The sequence below is a fragment of the Annulohypoxylon truncatum genome (genome assembly GCF_022578515.1).
Source record: "Annulohypoxylon truncatum strain CBS 140777 unplaced genomic scaffold F4807scaffold_6, whole genome shotgun sequence".
Taxonomy (NCBI): domain Eukaryota; kingdom Fungi; phylum Ascomycota; class Sordariomycetes; order Xylariales; family Hypoxylaceae; genus Annulohypoxylon; species Annulohypoxylon truncatum.
In genome coordinates, this window is record NW_025953792.1 from 249,220 (window position 1) to 268,858 (window position 19,639).

The 19,639-nt window shown below is 49.1% G+C and overlaps 8 protein-coding genes across 8 annotated transcripts; 5 read left to right on the forward strand and 3 right to left on the reverse strand.

Annotated features, from left to right (window-relative positions):
• Positions 1 to 726: 726 nt before the first annotated feature.
• F4807DRAFT_457386 (uncharacterized protein) lies at positions 727 to 2,703 on the forward strand (the record flags this gene model as incomplete). The annotated part of the gene is made up of 2 exons (XM_048001032.1): positions 727 to 1,956; positions 2,014 to 2,703. The coding sequence occupies 2 exons, from the start codon at positions 727 to 729 to the stop codon at positions 2,701 to 2,703; spliced, it is 1,920 nt and encodes a 639-aa protein (XP_047857108.1).
• Positions 2,704 to 2,902: 199 nt separating this feature from the next.
• On the reverse strand, positions 2,903 to 4,278 carry F4807DRAFT_342026 (ATPase, V1/A1 complex, subunit E). The gene is made up of 3 exons (XM_047995380.1): positions 3,964 to 4,278; positions 3,342 to 3,850; positions 2,903 to 3,253 (listed from the first exon to the last, which is right to left on the reverse strand). The coding sequence occupies exons 1-3, from the start codon at positions 3,994 to 3,996 to the stop codon at positions 3,103 to 3,105; spliced, it is 693 nt and encodes a 230-aa protein (XP_047857109.1). The 5' UTR covers positions 3,997 to 4,278; the 3' UTR covers positions 2,903 to 3,102.
• A 1,202-nt stretch (positions 4,279 to 5,480) lies between these two features.
• Positions 5,481 to 7,196, forward strand: F4807DRAFT_450253 (magnesium transporter NIPA-domain-containing protein; the record flags this gene model as incomplete). Its single annotated transcript, XM_048000106.1, has 2 exons — positions 5,481 to 5,522; positions 5,598 to 7,196. The coding sequence occupies 2 exons, from the start codon at positions 5,481 to 5,483 to the stop codon at positions 7,194 to 7,196; spliced, it is 1,641 nt and encodes a 546-aa protein (XP_047857110.1).
• Positions 7,197 to 9,185: 1,989 nt separating this feature from the next.
• F4807DRAFT_413625 (barwin-like endoglucanase) lies at positions 9,186 to 9,674 on the forward strand. Its single transcript, XM_047996893.1, has one exon. It carries the CDS (start codon positions 9,284 to 9,286, stop codon positions 9,641 to 9,643), a length of 360 nt encoding a protein of 119 aa, XP_047857111.1. The 5' UTR covers positions 9,186 to 9,283; the 3' UTR covers positions 9,644 to 9,674.
• A 246-nt stretch (positions 9,675 to 9,920) lies between these two features.
• On the reverse strand, positions 9,921 to 12,186 carry F4807DRAFT_413627 (cora-domain-containing protein). The gene is made up of 3 exons (XM_047996894.1): positions 11,331 to 12,186; positions 10,640 to 11,265; positions 9,921 to 10,584 (listed from the first exon to the last, which is right to left on the reverse strand). Exons 1-3 carry the CDS (start codon positions 11,925 to 11,927, stop codon positions 10,191 to 10,193), a joined length of 1,617 nt encoding a protein of 538 aa, XP_047857112.1. The 5' UTR covers positions 11,928 to 12,186; the 3' UTR covers positions 9,921 to 10,190.
• A 550-nt stretch (positions 12,187 to 12,736) lies between these two features.
• Positions 12,737 to 13,873, forward strand: F4807DRAFT_457391 (uncharacterized protein; the record flags this gene model as incomplete). Its single annotated transcript, XM_048001033.1, has 2 exons — positions 12,737 to 13,051; positions 13,184 to 13,873. The coding sequence occupies 2 exons, from the start codon at positions 12,737 to 12,739 to the stop codon at positions 13,871 to 13,873; spliced, it is 1,005 nt and encodes a 334-aa protein (XP_047857113.1).
• A 1,431-nt stretch (positions 13,874 to 15,304) lies between these two features.
• Positions 15,305 to 17,183, forward strand: F4807DRAFT_413633 (alpha/beta hydrolase fold-domain-containing protein). The gene is made up of 2 exons (XM_047996895.1): positions 15,305 to 16,520; positions 16,638 to 17,183. Exons 1-2 carry the CDS (start codon positions 15,725 to 15,727, stop codon positions 16,922 to 16,924), a joined length of 1,083 nt encoding a protein of 360 aa, XP_047857114.1. The 5' UTR covers positions 15,305 to 15,724; the 3' UTR covers positions 16,925 to 17,183.
• A 483-nt stretch (positions 17,184 to 17,666) lies between these two features.
• F4807DRAFT_457393 (uncharacterized protein) lies at positions 17,667 to 18,956 on the reverse strand (the record flags this gene model as incomplete). The annotated part of the gene is made up of 1 exon (XM_048001034.1): positions 17,667 to 18,956. The coding sequence occupies one exon, from the start codon at positions 18,954 to 18,956 to the stop codon at positions 17,667 to 17,669; it is 1,290 nt and encodes a 429-aa protein (XP_047857115.1).
• Positions 18,957 to 19,639: the final 683 nt, after the last annotated feature.

Here is a 19,639-nt window from a genome sequence, read left to right on the forward strand (position 1 = left end):
TTTTCAACGCTAGAAATATTCCGTGATGATCGTCAATATTAATGGATTTGAGGATTGCTTATAGCCTGCACTGCGACCTGCACTATTTACATATCACCTAAGCCTTAGGCGCCTGGCATTCAAATCTGTCCTTTTTATCAATTGCGTTGAGAAGAGATTGTGAGATGCGGTGAAGGATTATGTTCTTGCCTTCCAGCCTTCTCACCTATCCCATCAACCCCCTCTACTCAACTGATGTTCGTTCAAAGACAAGAGAAAGGTGATGGATCTTGGAACTGCCTAGTATGTACCGTAGAATAGACGAAAGAGGCACATCTGGTTCGCAAGTTACCATTCCGAATGGGGTTCCCCTTTTATCCTTGGCTCATTAAGACTTTCCAGTGAAGATACCCAATTAAGTTAGTCCACACGTTCTTTGCTGCAAATCAAAAGGGATTAACTTAATTTTGGGGCTTTTGGGGAAGTGACCAACACCGTCTGCCATGGCCTGCCACGGTTTGAGAACGGCCCCACATCTGTGCGACGCGTTCTTAGCCTCTAGAGCGTTCGTCTGCCAAGGATTACCTTAACCTTATTAAAAGTTTAGTTTAATAGTACATACCTGGTTCGGAAGTGAGGGTTTCGCAATGAGAAATCAATATTCGTTCTAGCCAATCCCAAGAGAATCCCATCACAGATCTGTATGTACCAAAATTAATTACGTGGAGTGTGTATATTTTATATTCGATGTCCCGAAACGGGGATATCAGGGGTTTCTTCGGCAAGCCTTCCGGCCGGAGTAGCACTCAGTCTCTACCGGTTGCCAGCTCGTCTCCGCCGGTGCTAGATCCGCAATCGTCAATTTCAACCCCTAGGACCCCGAAATCCACACCGAAGCCTAGAGATCGGACCGATGAAATCAAAGGGTCCGATGATGAGGACGGCGATTCGGATGGCTCTCTCGAGTCAATCACCGCTTTCATTGAACGGAAACATGGTCCTAGTCCCTACCAAAGAGATACAAATCTAACTTCTCCAAAAGCTAAGAGAATAGCTACTGCTTCAACGTCCTACCCCAAGTCTCCCTTGACAATACAACCCAAACACAAGTTTGACCTGAAATACTTAATAGACCATGCCCGGCAGTCTGACCGAGCGGAGGAAAGTGCCAGGAAGGCTGATGAACTCATCAACCAAAGCGAGGATGACGAAGATGAATTTGGCCAACTCTTGACGGAGGTGCAGAACGACCCGTCACTGTTGCAGAAAACAGCTAAGGAACTCCTCGATAACGATGAGGAAGATACTAGGGGCGACAAGCTTATGAGAGCTATGAACCGCACCAAAGTAGACGGGTCTCGCAGGGTGTGCTACTTCTTTAACCTGGAGCAACCCCTATTAAAGCCTCCTAGGAAACCATTTCCTCAAAAAAGAGCAACAGGAGCCTGGCGCTGTCTCGCCGACTCAAGCACGCGAGACCAATCCGTCATATTCGGGTATCCACATTCTATCGTCGATAGAGGCGGGAAGATCCCGGACGAGATTTTCCTCTGGATCCTGGATGAGCTCTGCGTTGAGAAGAATGCTCAGCTACGCTCGCAATATGTCAATTTGTTGGTTTGGTGTCTAGATAGCATTCCCCGCCTCGTCACCACCGCGCGATTATATTATATGCTAGAGAAGCTAGGCGGTCCCAAATACTCTCAAAAGCAAGATCATTCCAAACTTCAAAGCTTTCCAAGGGTAGAAGACCCGTATCCTCAGAGAGACTGGTCAGGCCTTGTCACTTTCTTAATACTTCTAGACCGGATGGCTCGGAGCATGAGCACGGAAAGTGTAATAGGAGCCATCAAACTATTGCTGCGTATGGCTCTAGACCCCCTAGTAAGCACTACGGTTCGTCCTGAGCATGCTGAGGCGATGGGGTCTCTTGTCGAAGCTCTTCCGAAGCATGGCACGAACGAATGGGATGAGGCTGTAAGTTCCGACCCCTTTTCTGCCTATTTCACATTCGCAAAACTAACAATAGAGAAGTGCGAGACCATATCCTTATATTTCTACGAAATCGTAGACGGTCCCGGCAATCACGTAATTCCTATAAGCTACATGCCCAATACCGGCACCAAGCAGCTCGACCTACGACGACGCATGGCAGCCGTAGCGTTCTTCCAGGACACCTCGCTAGGCCGCAAACCAGTCGACGAGGCTCTAACACTAGACGCTCTCACAGACCGGCTCGAGTCGCCGGACTTCCGCATCAGCCAAACCACCGACTTCGAGGCGCTACGCGCTCTCGTCACGCTCCTGGACATCGTCCTCGGCAGCGGCGGTTTCATCATGAAGCAGTACACGTCCTCTGCCACCAACGCCAACGTCAACGCCGGCTCCGACACCCAAGACGGAGTAGAAGACAGGGACGCGGGTCGTAAGTTCGACGCCGACATCGACGGCCTGACGTTCCGGCTCAAGATCATCCACGACAAGATCCACGACAGCACGCTGCTGTCCCGCAAGGTGGCCAAGGCGTCCATCGACTTGGTCGCCAAGCGATTGACCTACGCCGTGCGCACGCGGCCCCCGCCCAAGACCAGCATCTTCGACCCCGAACCCAAGGAGGATAGAAACCTGCCGAAGCAGAGGGCTTTCATGAAGAGCTGGGCGCAGAAGAAGGCGGCTAAGAGCGCTGATTCGTTAGCTAATGGGAACGGGGGCAGTGGCGGCTGAGGTGGTGATGAGAGGTAGGGGGGGTCGAATGTGATGAGTTAGTGTGGTTTAAATAGAATGTTGGGAACACAGAGTGTGCAAAGTGCAGAATAAATTGGTGGTTTATTGATGTGTTGGACGTCCTGCAACGCCTATGATATACAGACAAGCAGCCTTTCTAATTTGAGTTACTACCAAGAGCACGGGCTAGCTAGGTAGTTCAGCCAGCCCTACGCCCGAATGCAACTACCCCTTTCAAGAGACTTCCCACAGGTTAGGATAATAGTATGACACACTGCCCAAACACACGATCTTTCTCTCTCCCCCGTCTTGCTGAGACGTCCAGCGTTTGTTGGTTTTGTGATTTCTTTGCGTGTTCGCGGATGAGGTTGGAATCTCGGGATGAGGATGAGAGCAACCTTAGTCGTAGAACTTTCGGTTGGGGTTCTTGCCGAACAGCGTCTCTCGCATGGCGGGTAGACCGCTAGATTGTAGAAGGAGGAGCCTCTCGTCGAAGGTGTTGTTGATCTCGATCTTTCCCTGGCCACCTACGATTGCGAGGCCACCGGAGCTGTGCGGATTATATCTCGTTAGCAATTCATGAACCTAGTCTTCGACAATCAAGTCATTACGGCATTATGAAAGATGTTGGTACTCACCAGCCCTCAGCCAACGGATTCTCTTCGTCGATAGTAACAGTAGTCGTCTTGCCTATAGTCTTCTTATACTCCTCCTCCGCGTCCTTAATAGCCTCTTTCACAATATCATAATCGACCTTCCTAGCACGGACCTGGATCTCGCTCTCGGCCAGAGCGTACAAGCCCTCCAGCAACAAGTTCTTCAGGGTGACGCGGTACTTAGCGGGGTCCTTGGCGCCGTCGGCCAGCCTCTTGGAGGCGGCCTCGAAGATGTCGTCGAGCAGCTGCTGGCGGGCGGCCAGGACCTTCAGGCGGGTCTTGTTGGCGACGGTGGACCGCGTGATCTGCTGCGACATGGCGGCCTGCTTCAGCTTCTTGGCGTGCGCGGCGTCGATGGCGTCGGTCTCCTGGCGCACGAGCTTGGACTTCTCGATGCTGAATTCCTCGTTCGCCTTGATCTCGATCTCGCGCGCCTTCTCGAGGGCTTCTTGCTTGATGAACGCCGTCATCTTGCGGAGCTCTTGCCCGACCTGTTTTGAGAGGGGGTGTATCCATTAGCACGTTGTTTGTTATAATAGACTCGAGACATAAGTATCGATCTTGTTTTTGGTGAGACATCGATCGAGTGCGTAGGACTGTTTACCTGGTCGTCGGACAAGGCGTGGACTTGCGACATCTTGAGAGGAGTTTGAGGTGCGTATATTAAGTGGTTGGAAGCTTGAAAGGAGCGAGATGGGAGTCTCTCAGCAAGACGTTTTAAGCAATCCGCCTGATGAGAGTTATTTCTAAGGTAGCCAAATGTCAGAAAGATGTCGATTGTAGGTTGAGAGAAGGTAGTGGGTCAAGATAGCTTCTTCCGCAGCGGCCTGTTAAACGTTGGATTCCGGTGACATCTATCAACCAGACGTTATGTACAGTTACAGAAACCCAGTCGTGGAGCTGCATCAATCAATGTGGGTAACCCCAGCTACCTCATTTCAGTTTAGGGTAGATGTACATTATGTAATGTATACAGCTTCACCAGCCACAGTCTTTGATCATTAGACCCTTGCGCTTGCCCTTGCTATCTGGGACATCCATAGCACATGTGGCTAGTGAGACAGGTACCTAATCTTAGCTCCTCGCAGAATTCGCTGCAACATTCAACGCCACTGGCGTAACACCACAGCAAGACCACAGGCAGTATACTCCAACAGCCGAAGTCTGGTGTCCCCTGCAGAATGACTTGATTTAGGTACTTGATGACTTGGTGTCTGATCAGTGACCACTGACAGCGCTGGCACTTGATGCTACCGCGTTTCAGTCCATTGGAGGTGCTTGATTGATTAGTTGCTTTGTTGTTTCTGCTACTACAACGATACTATAACAGTTTGGGTATAATAACAAGGTCAAGCCAGGACAGCGTCGTATAGATCTTCGTCTCATTGCTTCGTTGTCCCGACCCCGACATCCCAATTCCCAATACAGCCGTCAGGCTTAATGGGGAATCTAGGGTGACCTTTGGAAATCTTGAAGCAATTACCTCATTACCTCAGACCCCTGGAATAGAGTTCTGTACTTTCCGCATCTTGCACTTCAAATTTAGTCTTTGAACTTTAACCTTCAACGCTCTTGTACTTAGGTACTCTTATTTTCATTTCTAAAACACTCCATGTCGTCCATGCTCATTCAACCAACGTAATTATAAATTCATTCGATTACCAAATACACATTTCTTTGTCCCAATTGTGCCGTTGAGTAAGAGAGAAAACCGACCCGCCAATCTCAACAGATTCACACCGTCAGGTACACGAGCCTTAGAACACCGCTGCCTCTTTTTAAGCCACATCCCCCCTGTCTGTCTGTCCCTGGTCTCTGACGGGCGTCATCGAGCTCAGTTCACCGTCTAATGAACTTGGCCTTTCGAACTTCTAATTCTGCGACTTGTTAAATTCGTGTCGGACTCTGTTGCGATCACATTTGTCGACTTCTTCTTTGTTACTATCGTACTACAACAATACATTCATTTATCCCCGCTCATTTACCGAATCTAGAATCGTCCGTCTGGTACTCGAGGTGGATAGTAGGGCAAGGATTATTCGCATCCGCCGTCTCATGGGCAACCGAGGCGCTTCTTCATCTGGCAACGATCGCGGATGAGCTGACCAAACATCTGTCGCAATGGGTGTATTTGGCGACCTCTCGCCGGGAGGCACCATCGCGGTAGGTTTGAATGCTCATACTTAGGATTCCGATCATCTCATTTACCACCAATACTAATGCGATCTCCCATCATAGATTGGTATCCTAGTCGGTCTACTGTCCACGAGCGTCCAGTCCCTCGGCCTCACCCTACAGCGAAAATCGCATATGCTCGAAGATGAGAAGTATCCCCTCGAATTCCAGCGACCGGCATATCGAAGACGAAGATGGCAGCTGGGCATGGGCATGTTCGTCATATCCAACATATTCGGAAGTACCATCCAAATCTCGACCCTACCACTACCAGTCCTATCGACTTTACAAGCTGCCGGACTTGTATTCAACTCCATATGCGCTACATTAATATTAAACGAACCTTTTACGCGATGGTCTTTCTACGGGACCGCACTTGTCACCACCGGCGCTGCATTAATAGCTATATTCGGCGCGATACCCTCTCCGGCACACAGTCTAGCGGAGCTACTGGAGTTGCTTGGTAGATGGCCGTTTATTCTCTGGATGTCGCTCCAGGCTGTACTTGTTATCTCGATGGCATTGGTCATCGATCTAGTCAATCATTTCAGCAGTTTATCGCAGAATGCCAGGTTCCGGCTAGCCCGTGGACTCGTATTTGGATGCATCAGCGGTATTCTATCGGCTCATTCCTTATTATTCGCGAAATCCGCCGTCGAATTGGTCATCAGGACAATCGCTGATGGCGATAACCAATTCGGGCATTGGGAATCATGGATGCTTGTGCTTGGATTGGTCGCCCTGGCCTTGAGCCAGCTGTATTATCTTCACCGCGGATTGAAGCTAGTATCCACATCCGTGTTATACCCTCTTGTGTTTTGTATTTACAACATCATCGCCATTCTAGATGGCTTGATTTATTTCCACCAGACCGACCTCATCACACACTTACATGCAGGGCTGATTACCTTGGGCACGGTTATATTATTATCTGGCGTTCTAGCATTATCATGGCGCCTCAGCGACGAGCAGCACCCACCAGCTGTTGGGTCATCAAGTCTTACGCCAGGACTGGGACTTGTCGAAGATACAGAAGGGGAGGAATCATCTCCGACTGATACCGAATCGGCTGGTGAGGCTGGAACAGCAGTACCGCCTACATACAACACATTCGCACCGAACGGGGAGACCACACCCCTCACACCAGGCCGCAAGCCATCCAGCCGCTGGCACGAGCGCGCGCAGATATGGGATGAATTGGAAGACCAAGAAACGCCGAGGCCATCATTGAGAAATAGGTCGAGCACTTTACCTGCAAGTGCGATTGGCGAAGATACGCCACTAATGCCAGGGCGAAGAGTCATATCAGGGGAATCGACGGCGTCACTAAACGCGGTCGAAGCGGACGAATCCTCGCCGAGGAAGATGTTTAGACGACGAAGAAAGTCAACCGGATTCCCGGGTTTCACAGCACGTAAACATATACGGCGGAAGAGTTCCGCCAGTGCTGGTGTTCAAGATGCTCTGGGCGGAATTTGGAAGCTGAGGTGGTGGCGAGGGAAACAAGACGACCCGGACGTAGCGGTAGCAAGCCCACCGGGTAGCGGAAGTAGAAGTCGACTGTGGAGTCCATCGAGGCGGCAACGATATGAAGACGAGCCGGATGATGAGGGCGAGAGAAGGTCGAGACCAGGAAGTCCTAGAGGTGATGATGCTGTTTAATTAAAAGGGTTGAACTGCTAGACTTCAAATGTGCATATACCTAGGCGAGATAAAGATGGGATGCATAGGAGATACATGGGCTGGATAGCCTGGCGTTATTCGAATAATAAGACTTATTCAGCGGACATGCTGAAATATTGAGGTTATTTTGATGCCAATATGCCATTGCAACATAAATTGTCAGTCATCTCAGTGCTCTCTGTATAGCAATTGCCACTAGTATATGGATAAACAGGGTAGCCATGGGCGCAATTACGGAGATGAGATGAAGCCGAACCCTGTTGTGCCTGTCGTTACATTGCGGAAATGGTGGTCTCACCTATGTCTTGCTTACGGCGCCTTACCACATGATTAATCTAATCCGACCCCAAAGACGCAATGCACGAGGTACTGACTCGTGCGATTAGATTTTAGCAATTGTCGTTCTGCGTGATTCAAATGGTCCTACGATAGTGATGGTCTGCCGTGTTGATACGTTCCTAGATATGAGGGTGAAGATAAAATATTCTATTTTAAGTGCTTGTTACTCTTCACTTAAGACCTACATGAAACTTAATAGGAAGTTGCAAGATAGTTATCTGATTTTTGATCATTTGGAAATCCTCTGAGTTAATTACTACCGCTACTCCGAACTCGCTACGAGTCTGACGGTCTCATCCTGAATCCTGAGGCTTGAGTCCTTTTAATACTTCTACCTATACAATCACCAAGAGCAACCGGCAACAACGATCTTGTCACATGCAGGGGTATTCAGCTCTATATTGGTTGGCGTCAGATTATAGGTCGGCTCGGCATATGAGATGTATTATATCCTCTAGAAATTCGAGAAGCAGACTAGGTCAGCTCATGGATATTGCCAAGCGTAACAATAATGTAACATGATCAGACTTTGGATTGGCCTCCTTGCTCTAGGGCTGAGGCGATGTGTAAGGTACCGGCATGCAAGTAAGCAGGGCGGTCGAGTTTTGATTACCTAGTCCTAAATCGAAAGACCTGATATCCTAATTCAGATATCTTCTAAGCGTGAATAGTGTCATTAATCTAGCCAGAAGACATTACACTGCAGACAATAATTCACTTTGAACTTTTACCCTTCTACGAAATCATTAGTAAGATATTTATGTAAATGGTGATTACCAAGGCTTGAGAAGGTATTTTGGTCCTTAACAGTTTCAAATTATCACCTGCACTCCTTACGCGCCAACAGGAAGCTATTCGATATCACCAGGCATAAGGATGAGACGGCAAAGTCGTCAATTTGTAGCCTCCGCCACTTTATACACAACTACCGGTTCTCCTGGGGTTATAACTAACTAGTAAACTAATATATGGTCGTTGAATTGACCAATAATACAAAGAAGTTTCTTCGAAGGATTGAGGCTCACTCACTCTAAATGCATTTCAAATATATGTGACGGTAGCTGGTAGTCGTAGGTAGATTTGTCCTACAGATCAGATGAACCACCTGTCAAGGTATGTTCCCATATTAACCCCCAGATTCAGGGTCATCAAGTGCGCGTGGCTGACAGCCGCCTCGCCTCAAATATATTGTAACCTAACCAACACCGAGATAACGTAAGCTACCAACGACTAAGCTTTAGAAAGGGACAAGTCTATCTAGGCTATCCATAGTGAGTGAAGGGCTCACCATAGGGAAATGCCGGCATTCACGCAGTCCGGGTTCCCTTGGTGTAGGAAAATAAGCGGAATGGAATCAATAGAGTGGTCAATACTTACCATACCCAACTCCCCTTTTCGTCCAGCGCCGTCATCAAATTACCTAAATCACTCAGTAAGCCTACTGCCTAGGTCAGGGGTAAGAGAGTTTGGGAGTCTAGGACACAGGCTAGAACCTCAACAGGATCGGTACCACGGGTATGGCATATCTTCCAATCCTCGACGAAGGGAAGGGGCTCAAAGTATATGGAAAATAGTATATATAGACCATAGCAGGCACGTCTCTAGACCAGAATTTACTCTGCTCATCAGCGACTCAAGCTTCCAACTCTCATAACAAACAAGTTCTCTTCATCAAACCACTCGAACAAACTCAACCAACAAAACCTCAAACTCACAACAATCCAAAAATGGTCTCCCTCCGCAGCACCGTCCTCGCCGTCGCCCTAGCCGCGACCCAAGGCCTCGCCTACAGCGGCGACATGACGTACTACACGCCCGGGCTCGGCGCCTGCGGGAAGTACAACACGGAGTCGGACCACATCGTCGCTTTGGCACCCGCCCAGTACGGCTACGACGCCAACCCGAACAACGCGGCGGTGTGCGGGAAGACGATCAAGATCAGCTACGGGGGCAAGACGGCCACCGCCACCGTCGTCGACAAGTGCCCCGAGTGCGCCTCGGGCTCCATCGACGTCAGTCCGGCCGTGTTCAAGGAGCTCGCGAGCTTGGATAAGGGACGCGTTAAGGTTACTTGGAGCTATGCCTAAGCGATATATGGAAGATGTTGGCTAGGGGCGAATTTGTGAGGGGTGGGGTGGTTGAAGGGGGGGATGTTGGATGGAGATGATGGATGTGGTTGAAAAGGGGTACACGAGCAGACGAGGGGTGTTGAGATGAACATAGACGGGGTGGGATGAGGTGGAAGTTTGGAGGACATAACCGAAAAACACATTCGCTTCCTAGTAGATACTTCTTATTGTACATACATACATACACAAATCAACACGTTAGCCACTCAGCATTCGATCATAACGGGACGATGTGTGATGTGACGTCCCTGAGGACCTTTCTAAGATAATATATCTAGGACCAGTCCGCCGGTCTACGATGGGTATCTATAGGACGTCCCTCAATGTAAGGAGATGAGAATACCTTTTAAGTCCTAAAGTCTATCACACAGTGTACAGACTCTTGAACCAGCCTACTATGCCCCGGGAAATGCCGACCCCGTCATAACGCCCAAAATGTGATCATACGCAAGCCTGACCCAATTCTCTAATAGAACATTCCCCGTATAGCTCATTATCAAGCGTCTCACCACCATATTTTCTTCTTCTCGGCCTCTTGCTTCTTCATGTTAAGCCGTCTTAACATTTCCCGATTACGGGGGTCCAAAAGTCCTACGTTTCCTTCGTCGTGGAACCAGTGGTACCCGTTATCGCTGCCTTTTATGCTGTCGGTCTGCATTTTGACGCGCTGGACCTTTCTAAGTTTAGCCAAGCCGTACTTGCATACCCAAAGAGAGAACAAGATAGAGGCGCCCGTGACGGCCGCAAAGCCCCAGTGTGTCTCTTCGATAAAATTCTCGAGGTTCATGCCGTAGAGACCGGCGATGAATGTACCCATAGCTAGACCTAGTGTTCCGACGCTGAATTTTAGATCTAGGAGCATGAGAGAGTTGCGGTTGGCATCTAAGATTGCCCGAATACTATTATTATTAGTTTGATATTGAGTGGTCTTAGGTAGGTGATTAATTAACTTACATTTCTTCGGTGTTCCGAATGCTTGACACTAGATTCTGCGCCTCTTGGACGATTTCGTCGCAGAGTTTATGATATGACTCTAGGAGCATCTCGACTTCGGTGTGGTCGTCGAGTTCGCGATGGATCTCGTGTGTTTTCTCGGTCAGGTACATATCGGCCAAGTCGTCGTCTGCTTCAAGGAGTTCCTCGATAGCGTCTCGGACAAGCTTGGCCTTCTGTTCAAAAGTGCTCACTCGCTTGGATAGAACGAGAAGAATTCGCAACTTGTGTCGATCTATGTCGTCCTCAAGCTCGCTCAATATACGGATTACCGGATCGCGAACCGCCTCGAAATCTGCCTCAAGTTCTTGGGTGACGGATTGCAGGACGGCTTCTAGAGCGCGGAACTCGTATGGTAGGCCGCCGTTTCCAGGCACTTTCTGCTGAAGCTTGCCTTGTAGATCGTACATGAACGCCGACTGGGGATAAGATGCCTTGGAGCCGTACGCATCGAATAGTAAGACCCGGTTGTACTTTATTAACACTTTTAAGTGTAGTAAGTTAAGCAAGATAGCGGTTGGTCGGACGAGGATATGTGGTAAGTTGGAGGAATCGATCTTGCGTAGATCTCGAGGTAACAAGCCAAACTATGTCTGGTCAGTTACCGTCTTTCTTAGAGGTCTTATGTGATCTAGGTATAAGGTGGACAAACCCTTGCGATGAGCTCGCTCTTCTTAAATTCGCCATCTACCAATATGGCGTTGCCATTTTCGTCGACTTCGGTACATCGCAATCTCGGCTCCAAGGCAGCTTTCTGACTGAGCTGCCGTCGCATATTGAACATGGAATTATTATCTGGGCCTCTGTCTGAGTCGTTGGGAAGGTCATCCGGCTCCAATGGTTTGCCCTCCTTCTTTGTACCAAAGCCCCAGAGTTTATCTCTCCACGTCGACTGGCATTTTGTTGGGGGTCGGGTTGAGGAGCTATATCGCAGGCCTATATTTGGCAAGAAGTATGGAAGATTTCTCTGGCGAACGCCTCGTGAGGCTTGGTTACCGCGCGATTGTATGAGCAAATCCAAATCTAACATGCCGGCTTGTAATGACGTATTTTGCGAAAAGTCCATGGTACAATCTACCCGTGGAGGACTCTTCTGGGGTCTTCTGGTCGCGCATAGAACCTTACGCGCCGCCTGGCCAAGGTTCTTACTACTATCATGGCTCCAACTGAAAAAGCTAAAGCTTTCCGATTGTAGGCGAAGGAATCTGAGGAGCCTGGGAGACGGCACTAGCGGATGTAGCGAGGTCATCGTGAAAGGTCTTCGGCAGTGAGATGATATTCGTGTTTGTTAGCAAAGTTGAATTGAATCGGATGCCATTATTCCTTTAGGAATTATACACGGTATGCGTGATGTTCGATGTAATAGTCATGCGCGCAATTTCTCATGTTGAAATATCTATTCGAAATAGAAATAGTCTGGAAAATTAGTTCGCCTGTAAAAGCTTCAATTTTCGGACTTTACACTTATCTATCGCGATAAGGTTCAGTTTAGACCATCTGAACCCGCTAATTCGGTCCGCTTGGTTCCCGGCTGATTGGATCATTGGGCAGATACCTCTGTACACAGTATGATCTAATTTAATAGGCCGAAGATATTCCATAAATTCAATTCATCCAGAATTTAAGTACCTAGGTACCGAAGCACGCTTTAGGTTGAGGCTTCATTTTTATATCAAATTCTACACTGACACAATCAACCCTCATGTTTGCTTCTAAACATTCGCACCTGGCAAACGTGTACAGTGTCGGATGACAGTAATGAATTTGATCAGACAACTGTCATTATACAGTACAAAAGAAACTTATTCAATATGCAATGGCCTGTGCATCCCATATATATAATGAGTCAACCATATTCACTTAGGTAATCCAGATTCGTCAACGGCCCGTGTTCTGCACGAACGGTAGGTATTTCATTCCATACCCTACCGTACCTACTTCTAGTTCCTGTTGTCAACACGGAATTCTACTACTTTATCACCAACTCTCTCATCACCAACGAAATTAGCAACGTATCCATATGAAGCTAACGCTTTCACCCTAAGTTAACCGTTGATTATGAAGTTGACCCCGTTGAAGATTCCTGGCAAGCGCTGCCAGAAGGACGATAACAACCCTGTCGCTGTCACGCCACGCAAGAGAGCTAAGTTAAAGTCCAAGTCGAAGTCACACCTCCAGAAGTCCGCTGAGGAAAATGCATCTTACCTTGAACTCATGCCGCTGGAGATAGTCGAGCGTATCTTTTGGTTGAGTGAGAATGTGAATCTTCCCCGTGCTAGTCCTCGGATTGGACGCCTTTTGTCGGGATCATTTACTCGACAAGAGACTTTCATCATCGCTTTCGAGCCTACTTGGGATGCCTGCCTTGGTATCGTGTGCCCTCGACGCGGCTTTGCTCCTTGGATGATCACTGTCCCTCATATATTAAATGGCAACGCCGAATTTCAGGCAAGTACAATATATACCAGATTGATATTTATTGCAGTATTGATTAATTCGAATTAGTCTGCTCTTCTGGAATTTTCCTGGGTCGATATTTCCTTCATCCTAAGTTGTTGGGACCGTTATATTGTACGACGTGCGAAGCAGCTACGCCTAGACAGCCATGCTTCCATAAACTTGCGATTCCAACTAGGTCAACACACGCCGCCAGTAAACGCTCTCCAGACTACGGGGGAGAGTAGTGTAGCGGGTACCAGCGACAACTTCTGGGCGGACTACCGCCTATTCCGGGACCTGGAGACATGGGAAGGGGATCATCGGCGCGTTCATGTCGGCCATCAATTAGAGCTATTCACAGCAAGCACACTTTACCAGGTCAACGCAAACACTCGAATTCCAGATAAGCTTCTCTGCTCGGCTAAAAGTGAAACGGACCTTCAGAAGTTGTTCTGGTTGGTCCGAGGTGGTGCCAGCTTGGCTCCTGACCAAAACTGGGAATGTACTCAGGAGGCATTCCGCAACGCGTTCCCCGAGGGTATGCGCACGTGTGGCCAGCTCAGCTACGCCCTGATGGGAATACATTTCATGTTGGGAACAGCACAAGGCTGGCCCGCCCATGTATTTTCCGAGGCGATAGCAGCACTCAACGACCTTGAAACGAACTCTCAGTTGGGTGTCCTTCGTCGTTTCAGGTACCACTTAGAAATACTTCAGGAGTCTAAGCAGCGACTTAGAAATACTTCAGGAGTCTAAGCAGCGTTGGGTTAGGAACCTTGAAAGCCTCAACGAGACGCACATTGGACTGCTCAATCCCTAAGATAGCGTCTTTGCTATATGACAGGTAAGCTTACTCAAAAAGAAATAAAAACCAATTATTGGCCTTCGATTGGTCATCAAAATCGGATTTGCTAACCTCCTTTTATAGTAGATAGCTACTATTGAACCAGCCTCGGCTGATATCGTCGAGAGAAAGGATCACATTCGAGAGTGATAGCACGTCCGTTCAGAATAACCATCCACCTAATTATAACAACGGCAAAATTGTTTTCATTACCTAGCCAGACGCACCCCGGTTCGCTCTGGGGGTGGCACACAACACCGGTGGCAACCACTCAGATAGCAATGAACTCGGCATATGACGTTCTTTCGTATCCTCAAACTCTTTACGGCCATGCCATCGAAGTAGTGCCAACAAAAGAATAATTAAATAAAAAAAAAAAACTTCGCGTACTTGACTGCCTCTGAAATTCAGAAAATAAGTCGTTATGACACCATGATAATGGCTACTCCCCGCCAGTCTTTCGAGGACGATGCCTATCCTTCTCACGTTATACTACCAATTCTAGTTATATTTCTGGCCTGTTGATAGCTATGTGAGCATCTTAACTATCTGCTTATCGTATGATTGTATTATTAGTATGTACGTAGTATCACAGAAGCAGTATAGCATAGTAGGTGAGCCGACCAATCTAAGATGTCGTAAGTCGTAATGCCGCGCATCTATTGCCATAGACGCGCTGGTGACTGCTTGTGTAAGCACCTAAGTAACACAAGCCCATCCGACAAGCTCAAACTCTTTGCTGGCGCCGGGATATGGCAGTCAGTCTATTGCTCTACCTAGCGATACCTTGCGATCAGTCAGCGGCTAGAAACGGACAAGCAAATGGCGGAATCCGGAGACATGGAGTAAGTTCATTTAGTCCATCCTCGTCTCGCGCACTTCTGCTCGATGGCTGTTGGTTTGTGAAGATTTTTCATCCAAACTGACCTTTCTTAGTGTCATAAAGACCGGTCGTACGCATACTTCTCGCGACATCTTCCCTTTTCCCCGAAGCCAACTCGTCAATTGTGGCGTTGGCGAGCAGCTGAACAGATGTTGGATGAATATTTCTGTTAGGGATTACTCTCGAAATCGCCAAAATGAGCATTGAGGATTCGACGCCGCACACTATCGCAGCACGAGATCGACTCCATGTAACACAAGACTATCGACTCGATGAAAAGCAAGAACAGCGCCTCCGGAGCAGTATGCCAACACCCACCAAGTTTTTTACGAGTATAAGATGCGGGCGACCAATCAGAGCTCGCCTGCACGCTGCAGCCACATCTAAAAGCAAGATAGATGCGCTAAAAATGGCGGCGTTACTAAAGAACGTGATAAGCGTGGTAATTGGTCACCCGAAAAGCGAATAACCTCAGCTGCCAGAATGCCACTCTGCCACTCTGCCCACCGCGTCCGGCATTCCGTGGCCAGCGTGGGCTTGCCTGCCTGCGAATGCGTGGGAAATGTGATAGCAACTCCTACCATCGGCCGTCGGCCAACAAGCTGACGTTTTCGCACTCGACGATCCTTCCGATCTGACAGCAATGGCCCCGTTAGTAGTTAGCGGGTGGCACATGATAATTGACGTAACCTTGAGATCTATGCCCTCAGTAATCTCTACCATGGTCCGCGGACATGATACCTACCTACTTAAGTGTCTCATCACACGCTCCGATATGCCCGCCGTAGGCCCTTTATATCTCTCGTCTCCTCCTCCCCCGAGAGAATACCACCCATACTATAAGGTAGTACCTTAATATATTGAGAGGCAAAAAATAACCATGACTTCCAAAATGGGCATCGTAGTAGACCCAGAATACGCGCAGATCCTAGCGAAATCCAGCGGGCAATCCGGGGATAACATCACTACCGACGTCCTAGCCATCCGCGCCTGGACCAATGCGCTCATCGAGGCCGCCTCCAAGGCCCATCCGTATCCCGAGGGCATGCGGGAGAGCACGCACTCCACCACGTCACTAGACGGCACCATCCTGCATATCACCCGCTTCCTGCCGCTGTCCGTGCAGAAGGAAGAAGCGGAAGCTGCGGCGGAAGCCGCGGCGGGTGCGGAGGCGGGGAAAGACGGAGGTGCGGATAAAAAGGATAAAAAGGCTAAGCGGCGCCCGAAAAGAGCCGTAGTATTCGTGTTCGGCGGCGGCATGATATCCGGCACGGTGCAAGCGTCGCGCGGCTTCATCGCCGCCGTGGCCGAGAACAGCCAGACCCAGGTCTTCGCGCCGCAGTACCGCATCGCGCCCGAGCACCCGTACCACGCCGGCGTCGACGACGTGTACGCGACGATACAGTGGCTGCAGCGCAGCGCGGCGGACTTCGACGTCGATCCCAAGCGCGTCATCATCATGGGCCAGAGCGCCGGCGGGGGCGTCGCCGCGGGAGTCGCGCTTATGGCTAGGGATAAGGGGTTGGATCCCCCGCTTGCCGGCCAGTGTCTGAGGTACCCGATGTTGGATGATCGCACGTGGTACCCGGAGAGCGATCCGAGGAATAAGTATTGGACGTGGAGCGTGGCGGCGAATGATATGGGGTGGACGTATTATCTGGGAGGGTTGAAGAAAGGTGAGTTTTATTTTTATTTTTATTTTTGTTTTTTGTTTATAAATCATGCGCTTCTGAAATCTTACCTGTTTGTGTGAAAATATTAGACATGTGTGTTGCTGATATTGGGTGCGATAGAGGACAGAAACGAAGAGACCGTACCGTGTTATGCCGTGCCTGCGCGGGCCAAGGATCTGCGGGGGTTGCCGCCAACGCAGATCGGCGTGGGTAGCTTGGACCTGTTCAAAGACGAGAACTTGGATTACGCGGCGCGGTTAGTGAAGGCGGATGTTGGTGTCGAGTTCCATCTGTATCCCGGCATGCCGCATGGCTTCGACGGGCCGCACGGGTTCACCGGAGTCCCCGCGATGAGGTTGACTGGTGAGATGTGGGAGGACGAGGCGAGATGGATTATGAAACTGTAGGGCTGGGTAAGCGACGTTGTTTACGTTTTGTTTCTTGTCTGCATAAATTGTGTCGGCTCAATGCCAAAAACATGCGGGATATGGTTTTTGGGTATGCAGCCTTGTTGGAACGGTCTTGCAATATACCCATCTTCTGTCGTTCTCGCTGGGATCGGTCGTCTATTGTAGGAATAAGGGTACTACTTCTCGGATTGTTAGCATGGTTATCAGTATGGTAAAGCTCATAATAGAGTCAATATAACGCATCTCAATTGTTCGCAAACGCCGATGAAGACTACTGGTTACTGTCATCACTTCTGGGTAAGCGCTACTGTACGAAGAATGACGACATCAAGCGTTGGAGATGTTGATGGCGCAGAGAAATGTGTTGTGTCTGATAGGATGTCAGCTGAGGTGGTGTTCATCTAATACTTTGGCCATGAAGATACTAGTACTATGATGAGGAACCAAAGTCTTAGATGGGATGGTGTCTAGTATAAGATTTTTTCACAAGTTCGATTTACTTCACGAAAGCAAGAGGTAAGTATGGGGAAGGGGATCTGTCTGGAATTGTGTCATCGTCATCCTATGGAACCATTCAATAATAATGTAGCAAAACGGTACCGATCAAGGCCTTCCCGTGCATTCCTAAACCCTTCCAACGACTATAAAAATATTTCCTTCTCGATCCTTCATCTCATATCCCTATAGACGACAACTGGGTGTGGGATAATGACGATCAGAATGCCATATAGGCCACTCTTTACCAACCAAGACGAGTCTGGCCTGCCCAACGGAAGAGCACGGGCATTCCATACCAACTCTGGCCAGCGATGTCGAGGATGTTTCGTGCGGCTTGGGCCAGAGGAGGCCAGAAGTACTCCTCGTCGAAGTCGAGATCAAACTCAAAGACCATAGCGGGGAAATCACCGTAGGCGCGGTTGTGGGCCCAAGAGGTCCAAGTGACCTTGATCGACTCGAGGTGAGGTGTGAGGCTAGCGTTGAAATCGGTTAGATGATCCATCACTTCAAACATAATTCCCTCTCCGTTGTTGAATCGCGCGTACGGCTCGACATCGAGAACTAAGCCCGGCTGCTCGAATGCCGTGATCTCATCGTGTTGGAGTCCCTGCTCGCGGAATTCGACCGCGACGTTGCCGAGGTTGTTATCAATGAGGTAGCGGCGGAGCTTGTCGGTGATGTACAACCAACGACTACCTTGGTACGGGGTGTCGGGGCCCCAGAGTGCACCGGCGACCATGTTCGAGTTCTGCTGCGCGAGGACGAGGACGGTGGGGCAGCGTCGCTTCCACTTGATAGGTGCTTCGGTAACGCACATGACGAAGTCAACTTTGAACGAAGCTTCACCCATGTCCTTGCGGATGAGATGCTCGATGACTTGCATGCGCTGCATCAACTCCGTAGACAGTCCGACACCGATGAACTCGTTCTTAAGGGGCAGCGCGGGGGGCTGTGGGGAGCCGACGCGAACTTCGGTCGCGATGTAATTCGCAATGTGAATATCGGTGATGCTGATTTCGAAACAATAGGTATTGTCGTGAATGAGGGTAGTCTCGAAGTTGTCCATGATATCCTCCATGGGGATAGACTCTGCGATGGTGGCTTGTACGGCATGCTCCTGGGGGACGACCTCGAGGATGTTCTCGTTCGACTCAGTGGCATTCTTCAGGGCAATCTTACCGTCGCCAAAGGTCTCGTGCTCAGCAGTAGACTTGTCATCAATTGCAAGCTTGTCCACAATAGCCTGGCAATCGACAATAGCCTTGTCATCAGTAGGAGTCTGACCCTCGATTGCTGTCTTGTTCTGAATAGTGGCGTCATCCTGGACAGCGGTCTGATCATCGACGGCAGGCTTGCTCCTAGCAATAGCCATGCCGTTGACAATGGACTTGTCACCGTTCATCTTACCCTCGTCGGTGGCCTTATCCTTGGTAGCGGTCTTGTCTTCGATGATAGCATTGCCCTCTGTGGCGGACTTGTCCTCAAGGGACTTGTCGTCGTCGCGGGTCTTCGGAGAAATATCATCGGCCATTTTGACTCGAAGTAATGTCAAGTTGTTGATGAAGTGTGATGTGATTGGGAGATTTGGGAAGTTTTAATAATTGAGTTCCTTCAATGGACGCTACGTGGGCATGAGTATGATGCGTCGCGAGGCAAGTAGAAAATTACTACGGATGAGAGGGAAATAATACTTACAATGTATTTACCGGGAAGAACGAATGAGATCTTCGCTCTTGTTACTTGATGATCCGTCGCAAGAGATAGGTACGATGCGTTGATACCAAGTTTATATTTGTGATGAACTTGGATGAAGATGTGCCTCTGTGTAAAGGCAGAAGAAGTGGGTGGAGATGATAAGAAAGGGTGGAGAGAGAAAGGTGAAGAAGGGAGGAATTTTAATTTTGCGAGGTGGGATTTTCTGGTTTGTTTACATGGGAAATGCGTGTCTAGACAAGCTAGAATCAGTCAAAGCAGGGCAAGAGAGGCTGTGTGCGGCTGAAAAAGCTAGAAGCCATCGTCAACTATGTCGACGGTAGTGAAGACGGAGCTCAGGGGGGTCGACGTGGATCATTGGAACTGAGTGGCTAGGTCCTAGGTCTCAGACCAGGAGCAAAGTTTGAAGAAAGGAGAACAGCAGTTGGTTACTAGAGGAAGCCGAGTCACCTGAATTCAATATAGATGGATTATGCATGTTAATTATGGAGGCATTTTACG